Consider the following 12,691-nt stretch of genomic DNA (forward strand, 5'->3'; position numbering starts at 1 on the left):
CGTGCACGTTGTATCATAAGGTCTGTCAGTGAGTCAACTGGCATGGTTTTGATTTCCCGGTTGTACGTGGAAAGGAGAAGGATCGCCTGTTGAACCTTGTGGGTTTTCTCCTGATCCTCCGGTTTCCTCCCACTGCTAAAGACCCCTATGTGCAAGCGAATTATGGAAATAAAATGAAACCATATGTTAGTCCCAAAATGACCTAGTTTGTGTTGAGTGGACATTAAACCCCATTTTTCTCTCTCTCTTTGTATACATTTTCTCAAAAAAAGTAAATGGACGGGGTGAATAAAAGTTTGTAATATATTTGTGTTGATTCTTAAAGAATGATAGTCATAATTTTAAAATAAGGCCTAACGGAAGGGGTCAAATTATTACACAATCAGGAGAGTGGATAGACAACAATGAGAAGCAAATTTAAATACAAGACTTGCGAATGGTCATTTCACATCTTTTGTTCTCAATGGGGGAAATATTGTCTCTCTTAGGACTGTTCAAAGGTTAGCCATATTTATTGGTAAAGATGAACTACTGGGCTTGGAATTAACTTTAGAAAAGCGTCCGTTAATATTGACACGGTCACGACCAACAAATATTTAACCCGAGGATCCAATTTTTGATCAGCTTGCATCTAATAATAGTAGTTATTGCTGTTAAATACTCCTCATATTACTATTGAATTCTACCAATGTGTGAAATAAATATCGTTTTAACTCCAACAGTGTCTAGGATTGCGGTTGTGTCTTTGATATTTGGATTATGTTTTAATATTTTAACTACCAGAGTGTCCAGGATTTGTATATATTGATTAATGGTTGTTTTTTTTATTGTTTTAATATTTTAACTACCAGAGCGTCTTTGATTTTATTTGTGTCTTTTCTGTGTTGATTACTGGTTATTTTAATTTTCTGAATGTCCATATGATTTTTTTAAAAGGCTTTCTAATTTTTTTTTTTCAATTATGAAGGATTGTTTTAATATTTTACAAATAACATGTGCTTTTTATTCTATCTATTAAAGACTTTTTGATTTAATTACCTTGATATATAATCAATGTTTACATATGTTATAATTGCCAGAGTCTTGTGACAATTTCCTGTAATTTTTATGCTAATCAAAAGTAAATTAAGTTGATTTGGACATGGACATCCTTTTTTAATCATTTATACAAAAAGAGTTTCTTTGAACTATGTGTACTCCCACAGAAAGACATCAATTATTAATATGCCCTGCAGAAAACTTATCCGAAAAAATAAGTCTGCTTGTTATATATACATATATTTCAATTTTATAAACTCATTCTTCTAAATTGGAAAGAATTTTGGAATTGATTTGTTGGAGGATGATCATAACACGGAGAAGTTACAAACAAGAAAATAAATATTAAGATACTTCATCAGTAGAAACATGAGTTAAAGGATTGTAATTTGATCTTCTTTAATTGTTATTTCTAATCTTTCTGACCTCTACGACTAAAAGTCGCCCATCTGTTAGGAATTTACTTAAAGGTAACATTTTATGAACCATGAACAATAAATCTGTTAAGCTTCGACACTTGATTATGTAAATTATAATTCAGAGAAGAAAATGGTTTGGGTTCACAGAGATGAAATTTAAAAGTTGTTAAGAGAAGTTTAAGGATATCATTGTCACATGTTCATGATTGCTGATAATTTAAGGGACAAATTTTATAAATAAATAGCTTTTGATACTTTGTGTGAACACTAAAACAACAAAAGATGTCCGCTTTCAGCAATTAAATTTGATACACTGGGAGAGTTATAATAACAAAAGGATGAAATGTTGTACACTGATTAAAATGGTAAATATTGTTGGCGGAGTTGTCAGACAATTAAAGACAAGCATTGATTTATTTGTTGGACATTTAATAAATTCCTTAATTTGAGTAAGAACAGGAAATTGGCTGTTACTTATACCATTTGTTGGACAGTTATTAGTTATTGGGCAACAATAAGGGGAGGAGATTTTTGTTATATCCCATATCACAAGAAGTTAAAGGTGGGGGTGTACAGGGGGCACATTGTAATTAAATTCGATTTATATCCACTTTAACCAGTTAACGTAAATGATCAAATTTACTATACAAATGCAATGGGCTAATGAAGATGGGCATTGGCCGAGAATGTCAGTGGTGCAGGACAGAGGGTCTGACAAGGACAGCTGTCTAGTTGTTTACATGAGACGAAAAATGAGGTACCGTTAACCGTTTATACATAGGCGTGGTCGTTAAAGATCCCTTTGCATTTGGAATTCGATATAAAAGTAGGCCATAGTGGCGCTGCCCGGGCAAAATTTCCGTCATAGCACTCTGTATGGATTATGCCCGTTTTCATTAGTCCAGTCTGAGCAGAACAGTAGGACGTTAAACCCCCATTTATCTAGAGTTTTCTCAATTCCATTTTTGATAGATTTCTTAATTGTTCTCATCCGATATAATGGTTACTTCCCATTGGTTCTTTCTGTCACATTTTTTACCCTTAAAATTTTATCAATGGCCTTTTTTTTGTTGTTGTTTGCTGGCCATATTGTTAGAAATAACTATAAATTAACGATTTTTTAAACAATCGACATCTAGATCTAAATATCTTCTCCGGAGGTAAAATAAATGAAAAATCACACGTCTGCTGGTACAAATTTGACAACCAAATAATGATTTGGCTTATTGTAAGAATTTTTTGAAATGGTTATATATTTTTTTAAAACATTAATCATGTTTTCGCTGTAACAAAAGTGTCATTTTGTAAGATTTTTCAGTTTTGATTTTCAAAATACATATAATTGATTTTATTTCTGAAAGAGAAACATACTGCTTATCAGATTTTCTGTAATGTCTCGTAGACGTTTTGCTGTCAGCCAAACCATGAAATATTATATTTAGTATAATGTATAAAACGAAAAAAAAAAAAAAAGGAAAATGGATTTTTGACTTGTTTAGTCTATATCGTTGATCTGCTCAATTTACGAAAAAATTCAAGAAGACGTGTAAATAAAGTTCCGTGTTAATTTTATCTCACTACGAGATTGCCAAGAAAAAAAAAAAAAAAAAACAAGAAAAAATCTGGAATTAACTTTTAAGTTCAAAATAATGATAATATCACAATTTTACATTTTTTCTTACGAAAGTGATTTTTCAAAACTGGTTATTGTTTTGAGTGTTTAACGTTAATTAATTATTTTTTAGAAAGCGAAATTGATGTTATCTTGATTTATATGGATAGTTATTATCAAGATTAACCAGTCATTTATTGTTTGGGCATTCACGCCAAAAAATGAAAGTAGACAAAATCGTGATTGATGAGACAAAAAACTGATTGTAAATGAGAAATATGTTTGGTTTGATGTTCATAGGAGTGAATTATTTCAATAATTACAAAAAATGTTAAGGAGTTGCTGCTTCGTACAAATGAAAGTGCTGATTTATGTGGACTGGATGTTCATGCAAGAATGAATGGTTGAACTTTTTATTGTTTGGAAAGTTTGCATAGTCCAAACGTCCAGGGAGCCATGTTGGCTCAGTGTGTAAGGTGTTGGGTCACTAACCTCGAGCTCCCGTGTTCGATTCCGGTGTTATCCAAGAAATTACATCTGGATTTTCTGGCATGGTTCCCCCTTGTCAGCAGTGTAGGACAAGAGAGCCTGCAAGGAATGATATATAGACGTTCTGACGGGACGAAAAACCGAGGTCTGGTGTACGCATTGGCGTGCACGTAAAAGAACCCTTGACAGTTGAAATTCGAAAGAAGAGTAGGCTGTAGCGCCACTCTCTGGGCAAAATTTTCCTTATAGCACACTACCTGGCGAATTCTCGTCTTCATTAGCCCATTTGAAGCAGAACGTTAGGACATTAAATCCCATTTCATTTCCAAACAGTCTAGTGGTATTTTGTATTAAGTATTCATCTGTCTGGATGATAAAGTAAAGATTTGTTGATGTAAATCTGTGTTTTGATAACCAAGTCTATATATCTGGTGTCGGTATATGTATGTGTGGTATAAAGAATAACATCACCTTACATTCTGTTAATACTATTAATTCTCTCATCATATTGCCGAACGCCACTTTTAAAAAACTTAACCTCAATCCGACTAATTGTGGCTACATTTTTTTCACATCATGTTGTTTTTTTATCGACTATAAAATGTTTCTGACACACGCAGCTCATGATCTAATGCAATAAGAAAAAAACTGATACCACCAAGATGTTTGAAATTTTTACATAATGATCTTAAAAATGTATAAGTAGGGGTAGGCTTTTAAAGTTCAAACTTTGCTTGACGTGAGAGAGAGTGAGAGAAATGAGTTTAACATTCATGTAGCACGATCAGGTCATTTTGGGACTCAAACATTTTATATGTCTGGAATGAAGCCGGAGAAAATAAAATTAGGTATGGGATCTGTACTCCCCTTCACTTAAAAATATTGGGTTGGAATCCTGACACTGGGACTCGCACATTTAAAATTTCTGGAAAGAACCTGGAGAAACTTAGATTGGGCATGGGATCTGTACTTCCCCTTCATTTAAAAATATTGGACTGGAATCCTCTAGCATCATGTGTCTACAGACGTGTTAGAGAATGTTGTTTAATTCAACAGTGGATTTCTTCATACGATTTATTTAACAAGCAACTAAACAGCTCAACATTTTGCGTAAAGACTTTCGGGTCAACCGTAACGGGGGTAATTGCTTCACATTTTGGCACTATAAAGTATAAACCCATTTTTATCAATGTAATTCTGGGACTGTACCTTTAAAACATATACAGCCCTAAATACCTTTCAATCGATTCATAAGACTGGCATTTCCAGATTTGAGAAAATTATTTCAAAATAGCTTCTGGAAATTTAAACAAAATTCTACAATAGTATGAAATTACATAAACATTATAAATTGTTTAGAGAAAAGGATGAAATTATTTTAAATTGATTTGCTAATTCTTGTAAATTTTTAAAAAAATGGGTTGGGGAAAGAGGAAAGACCACCCAATCTGATGTTTGGTATGGTAGAAAGGAGGTGATAGCTCCTGGCCTGTCAACTCATGTATATTACTAGCTGCACACAACACAGACCAAATTCCTTCTGATTTTTGGCATCCATCAGGAGATTTACACAAGTCAAAATGTGAATTTGTGTCAGAAATATAATCCAGCTAGAAGCTAACGAGACCTGACAGCTCTCACATTATTACAAATGGAGCATTTCACTAAAATGTAGATGAGCTAAAATTGGTTAATTTCATAAGTAATTGCTTTTCTTCCACCTTGATTGTTTTGGAGGTATCAATTTTCACAAAAAGCCTCCCAAACTTGAGTTGAAAAAAATGATTCTTGACTAGCTATGAGGTCTACTTGACAAATAACATCTGCCAAACAAAGAATTGGAAATAAAAATAATAAGATTTTTTACAAGGTTTTTGTTATTATAACAAATTTTCGTTTTTCCAACAATTCACCCAGGCTAAATGCTGCCTTAATTGCTCTCAAAGTTTTTGATTCTGTCTCATATTTGTAGTCATAATAATTGCTGGTTTACCCTTCACTTCAATTTGAATTTCATTCTTTCTAGCTGCTTTAATGTTTCTTGGAATCTGATTGTTATGGTTAGAAATTAGTTGGGTGTGGGGTAATTAACTTCATGTTGTCTCAGTTCAATTTTATTATCTTTTTTGAAAAACAAAAATACATCAAATTAAGAGTTGATAAATCTCAGTTCACAAGGATTTATGTTTTTATTTATTTTTTCCTGGAGAAAGGCCCGTCAAATCCCACATATATTTAAGTATGTTTTAATTTATATTTTTCAGGAGAAAGGCCCTTCAAATGCCACATTTGTGGAAACAGATTTTCCACCAAGGGCAACCTGAAAGTACACTTTGAACGTCACAAAGCAAAATATCCCAATGCTCGGATGAATCCAACTCCAGTTCCTGAACATTTGGACAGACTACAAGGATCAAGCATGGGCATGCCCATGAACCCATCCAGTGTACCAACGTCTATGCCCTTACCACCTGGATTCATGGGAAATCCAATGATGCCAAATATGGGATTGCCGCTGCCGATGAACCCAGGTTTTCCGATGTCAGCCAGAATGCCCAGTGGAAGTATGCCATCACTCCATCGGCCTATGGGACCAATGTTTTCCCCTATAAACCACTCTTCAGCTATGAATCTCCCACATCCCCCACCCCTTCCTTCCCTTCCTAGCCCAAACATCACCACAAATACTCATGCTGCAGAACGACCATCTAGTCCACAGATAAAACGTGAAAAATCTAGTCCACCATCAACTCCTCAACAGAATCGTGAAACTGCTCCAACACCAACTTCCACCAGTAGTACCATTTCATCCAGGGCATCATCAGTCTCAGAACCACTTCCTCTCCCACCATTAAGAAGTCCAATGGGTCCAAGACCCCATTTACCAGGTCCCCCTGGCTCCTTCCCACTACCATCACATCTGCATCCGATGGCCAGCATGGCAGCAAGTATAGCTAGCAGTATGGCCAGTATAGCTTCTAACATGAGTTCACCATTCTCAACCATCACAGCACCATCAGTTTCTGCAGAATCATCAATGTTAAAGAATACAATTCTTCCCACCAAGATGATTGATCCATCAGAAAACTTAGAAGAATACATGGAAGTTTCCAAATCTGAGACATCAAAGTTGGAACAGCTGGTGAAGAACATTGAACAGAAGATAACTGACCCTAACCAGTGCTTGATCTGTCACCGAGTCCTCAGTTGTAAGAGCGCTCTCCAGATGCACTACAGAATACACACAGGTAATTATTTTAACTATCATTTGAATATTATTTAGATTTTGTACAATAATTTCCAACTTGATAAAGAAGAATCGTGTATGAGAATTGTATTTTAAATTTCGAAAAAGGTGTTCAGTTTGATCCAAGTCTGATGTTTATCAGTATTCGGACTAAAATGTATTCTTATATTATCATTTTAGGTGAAAGACCATTCAAGTGTAAAATCTGCAGTAGATCATTCACCACTAAAGGAAATCTCAAAACTCACATGGGTGTTCATCGAGCCAAGCCACCATTGAGGATGATGCACCAGTGCCCTGTCTGCCACAAGCAGTTCACCAACCTTTTGGTCCTTCAGCAACATATCAGAATGCACACTGGAGAACATGGCATGCCTAACATGCTTCCTGAACATATGTACATGCATCCTGAATGGGCCGCCATGCAGCAGTTTGATCATAAGATGATGAGACCTTATGACTTATCTCAAGGCGAACCTAAAGAATTGGATCTTAGCAATAAATCCCATAGAGCGGACCAGGACATGGAGGATTATAATGGCTACAGTAGTGATGACCAGAAACTCGGCATTGATATGGATGATGACGATGATGAAGAAGAGGAGATTGATGAAGAAGATCGTGCTGCTATTGCTCATGAGAACGATGATATTGAAAGACCAGATCTTCTTAAAATTAAAACTGATGATGATGATAATGATTTACCCAAAGATTATTCTAGTCCTAATAACGACCAGTCTCCACCCAGTTCCAGACCGAATTCTGCTGGTCCACCTCAGTCATATTACACTAGTCCTGTTTTATCATCTTCTACTTCTCTTGCGGCTCTGGAAGAACGAGTTAAAGCGTTTGATAGTCAAATTGCCCAGTCATCATTTGAAAGATTCCGGTATAATATGGGCCTTGGTCATGGAATGCCTGCCGATAAATCTTTGTCACCAAATTCCCAGCTTGATCTCGTAAATGGCGATAGATCACCAGGAGCTTCTCCCAAATCCCATTCTGCTTCTGAAAATGGCTCCGAATACAGCCGTGAAGAGATGCGCCCTAATCCAATGATGTTTCCTCCAGGAGCTGGTATCCCAGGTTTTCCAATGATGGGTGGAATGGACATGAGACCAAGAGGACCCGATGGATTACCTCACACAACTTGCAACGTTTGTTTCAAGACATTCGCCTGCAGAAGTGCGCTAGATATACATTATAGAAGCCATACTCGAGAAAGACCTTATCAGTGTGATGTCTGTGAGAGGACTTTCACCACTAGAGGCAACATGAGACAACACATGCTCACCCACAAAATTCGAGATTTGCCTTCTAGCTCCTTTAATGATAACTCAAACAGCAAACCCTCAGAATCATCAATGCCAGAAAATAGAACTGAAACTCCTATCAGAGAAAGCAGTCATCAGTCGCAATCTCAAGCTCATTCCGAGAAAGAACCGATGAAGCAATCTCCAGAATCCGAAAATAAACCCAGCAACACTAATATTAATAATAATAATAATCCGAATCTCGCCAATAACAACAGCAATAATAGTGACGAATCTCCATTCGCCCGCCGCAACAACGGAACCAAGCAACATCTGTGTCCCACTTGTCATAAAACTTTCTCCAGTGGTAGTGCTTTGATGATCCACAACAGAACGCATACCGGAGACAAGCCATTTAAATGCAATGTTTGTGGTAAAGCTTTTACCACTAGAGGTAACCTCAAAGTTCATATGGGTACCCACATGTGGAACAACAGTCCTTCCCGAAGAGGTAGAAGAATGTCTATTGAACCACCTTTCATGATGTCTCACATGAAGGACAATCCTTACCTTCAAGGTTTCCCACAAAGACCTCCAGATTTCTACTTCCAATATCCACCATTCTTTAATGGACTATCTCCAAAGATGAACGATCTTTCTGTTTTACAAAGCATCCAGGCTGGTATGGGTGTCCCAATGCATCCAGGAATGGCTGGGTTAATGCCCAAGATGGACCATCGTATGGAGGAAAAAAAAGAGGAACGTGTTATGAACGGAAGTTCAGTGGGTGATTTAAAATCCCCAGAAATCAAGCACCTGACCACAAGTTCTGGGGAGTTGGACTTGAGCATGAGATCGAATTCTTCGGGTAATTCTGCTTCGGCTTCATCATCACCTCAAACTAAAGACTCTCCATCAGAAGGTTCGAGTTCCCCAGGTTCTGCTGCTGGTGGATGGTTATGGAAAGCTGGTAGCTGCCATATCTGCTCCCAAAGTTTCTCGTCATCTGCTGCTTTAGAACAACATCTGCAATCTCACCATCTACAAACCTCCGCTAGTGAAACTCAGAAGGCGATTGTTGCATGAGCATCGAAGGCAACTCTGACCATTAACGAGTTCTGTTACGATCAGTGTGCAACGAGACTGAGACCACGAAGATGTGAAGAATAGCTCGTGTAGTGTATATATAGAACCAATCTGATGTGTCAAATACAATATATTATAATCAAAAGGCCCATGGGCCAATGAATTGTGTATAGTTTACCAGTTTGAAATTTTACGAATTATTATGAAAATAGATGATGACCGTGTTTTGTTTGATGGAATCTCAACTCTGTTATTTAGTGCTTGACTGTGTTCTTGTAAACGACTTTAGTTTTAACGAAAATATAACACAGATTTTGAAATCCCAGGACAAATATAAGTGCCATTTCTTCACGGAAATAGCACATGTATAGATAGTATATATATAAAATGTTACGTGTGTACAACTATTGATGACGTTGGGACTTTTTGTGTACAGATATTGTGTAACGTGTGTACATGTTTTGATGACGTTTAAACCTTTTGTGTACAGTTATTATGTTTACAAGATGACAATGAGGCTAGATACTTTAGATATATATGTATATGTGTGTATAGACGACTAGAAAATCAACATATCGAACATTAGATGGATGTTGAAACAAAACTGCTTTTTAGGCGCATTCCATTACTTTATTCATCTTAAACATGATACATAAACGTCGTAAAATGTTGTGCTAATATCAATTTTACATATGAAATACATTCGGTTGTGACCACACGTTGTGAATGTTGACCCAGTACTTAAATACAACATTTTTTTTCTTTACCGATGTGTGTTGACTATGAGTATGTAACGACAAATTTGAATATATACTTTTTTGTCTGGTAGAGAATGACATTAAATTTTATTATATGACGTCATGTTTTAAAATGACGCATACTTGTAATATATTACGTCGCCTAGATTTTGACGTAGGTATTTACGTCACTTTTTCATGTTCATGTGACACGTTTTTTCATATGACATCATTTTTTTTCATTATCCAGTCATTAATTTGATTATCCAGTATCATTTCTTTCATATCATGAAATAGAATATAGGTTCAGTGTATGTAATCATATTATAAGTTAATGCTATAGTTTAAAATGGTGATGTGATAATAACGTATACAATTATTAATAGTTAAATAGACATTTAATTTTTTTTTTTCAATACAAACTGTAAATATGATATGCATTAAATATTCGTATTAATTAAAGCATTGAGTTAAATGTAAAAAAAAATACGACACAGAGTGGCAAATTAAAAAATAATATTCAGATTTTTTTTTGAATACCAATTTTTGAATTTTTTGTCTTAAATTAGGTGTTAGAATCTCTCTAGTCCTTGTAAGTTTGTCTTTATAATCAAGACTACTATATCCATGATTTACCACTACCTCCCTTTTAAGCAATTGTTTATAGTTAATCGTGTCTACACTTGCCTACTTAATTGGTAACCATTAAATGTGACTGGATAACCTGCTCTAAATACACCAGTCTCGCCCCAAATCACCACTTGTCTCTTTCTTAGTCAGATTAGGGAAGTGACGTAGTATGGACTGTGACGTAATTTAGAGCTGATTATTTAGCCTACCATTAAATGTATGTTTGGTCCACAAAACCTTTTTTTGTGTGTGTGTGTTTTTGTCTCTACGCAAGCATTTTTGTTTCTGTTGATCATTTCCATAAAATAAATATCAGCAAGATTTAATTTTGTACTTGGTCACATGACATTTGTTATTCAAGACATTTTATGAAAGAAAAAAAAACGGTGAAACATAATTATCGATAGTTGAGACCTATAGATGATTAAAAATTGATGTTAATTTTCAAAACACAATCATCATTGTGCGGTTATAAGAGGAATTAATTATGACATTTAAGTCAAAGAAATCGATTTGATTAGATTCAATATTAAATATGCATCATATATGAATCAAGATTTTCTCGTTATATCCGCAGCTTGCATGTCCAAAATGGCTGAATATGAACAATATTAGCGCAGACACGAAGGGGAAATAATTTTAGGTAAATTTCCACATGAAATAATAAATAAATGATGATAGTAGTGGAGTATAAGAATAATTTACCAGTGCAACAATAGCTGGTTATAATTAATCATATAAAACTCGTCACGAGACGATCTTCTATAAACCAACAGCAGGCTTTCTGGAATGAATAATGCTTGAAATGGTTCTCATGCCTTCTCTCAATTCTCTATGAACTTTGAACTTACAAAATGTATATTTCGGTACATGTAATTTAAACAAAGTGCTAAGACGACTTTAATGCACAGAACGTGCACCAAAATAATATTCAGGCATTTTATAAATTAACTGTTTTTGCTTTAAGAATACGTAGACCTGTTTAAGAATGCGAAATGACCGAAATTTATTTCGAAGATAGCATATCACGATTTACCGTCCAATCAAGAAATCCATTGAGCGAATAACCGTCACGTGTTTTACATATCTTATTAAATAACGAACAATCAGTCAATATTCGCGAGAATTCGCGAGATTTTATTAAACATTTTAAAACAAATATACATACATATATATCCATTGCTATTGAAAAGTCAAACGAGATCAAAATTCAAACCGCACAAAAAGAGCTGTTTAATTCCAAATTAATTCTATTTTAAATTCTATCCAAAGATTACTACGCAATTGTAATTATGGCATTGGTAACTAATACTAACTTAAATACGAATTGTAAAGTTAGTCCAGTGACCTTTTTTGTTTAAATTTAAAAACTCTCCCGTCTGGAGTATGTTGTTATATTATTTTATATTTTATTTCTAGCTTGCCAATCACTTATAAAAGCTTTAATTAATTAATTAATTGTATTGTTTTGAGTTTAACGAACGCTTATTGTGAATATACGTCACATGTTTTTGTGTATATATTTGAACGACGTCATGGGTTTAAAGCTTTACGTCACAAGAGTGCACACATTACGCAATTTACCAGTAAATATTCTACGCCACATCTCCTATCATTCTCGATCATTAGACAGTCTTGGTGTATCAACTGAACGTAGTGTGTTTAAAATCCTCACCAATTGAAGATGATGGAATGAGTATGATAGAAGATGGAAGTGTATATTTTTGTTTTTGTTTACTTAATGCCGTCATGTTTATTTAGATCTGTCGTATGATTTATTTGAAGGGAGGGGAGGTTGTAGACTATAGCTTTATATTTTGTCATATGAAAAAAATAAAAAACATTGTTAAATATCATATATTGATTCCTCATTTTTTTAAGTTTTTGGACCACTAACATGCAATATAAACGAGGAGCAAAATATCATGTCATCGCATCCATCTTGGAATTGTGACGTCATGGTATGCGCAATTTGTGTCAATCGTACTTGAATTGACGAAGCCCTAGGCTTTGTTGAAGAGCATCACCCCAACAAATAGAAGATTATTATAAAATCCCCTAGTTCTTAAGTCTAGGTTGGGATGGAGTAGGGGCGTTGGATGGTTGAATGGTTAGCACGTGCACGTTGTATCATAAAGTCTGTCATTGAGTCAACTGGCGTGGTTTCGATTCCCCGGTTG

The 12,691-nt window shown here is 35.1% G+C and overlaps 1 protein-coding gene across 2 annotated transcripts in view; it reads left to right on the forward strand.

Annotated features, from left to right (window-relative positions):
• LOC126816431 (sal-like protein 1) overlaps positions 1-12,367 on the forward strand; it is a 71,537-nt gene extending 59,170 nt beyond the window's left edge. For both annotated transcript variants that reach the window (XM_050542983.1, XM_050542982.2), the window contains 2 exons: positions 5,823-6,806; positions 6,986-12,367. In XM_050542983.1, coding sequence (XP_050398940.1) covers positions 5,823-6,806; positions 6,986-9,144 — 3,143 coding nt within the window. In that variant the 3' untranslated portion in view covers positions 9,145-12,367. The remainder of the gene's footprint in view (positions 1-5,822; positions 6,807-6,985) is intronic.
• Positions 12,368-12,691: the final 324 nt, after the last annotated feature.

Source organism: Patella vulgata, chromosome 3 (genome assembly GCF_932274485.2).
Source record: "Patella vulgata chromosome 3, xgPatVulg1.2, whole genome shotgun sequence".
NCBI classification, from domain to species: Eukaryota; Metazoa; Mollusca; class Gastropoda; family Patellidae; genus Patella; species Patella vulgata.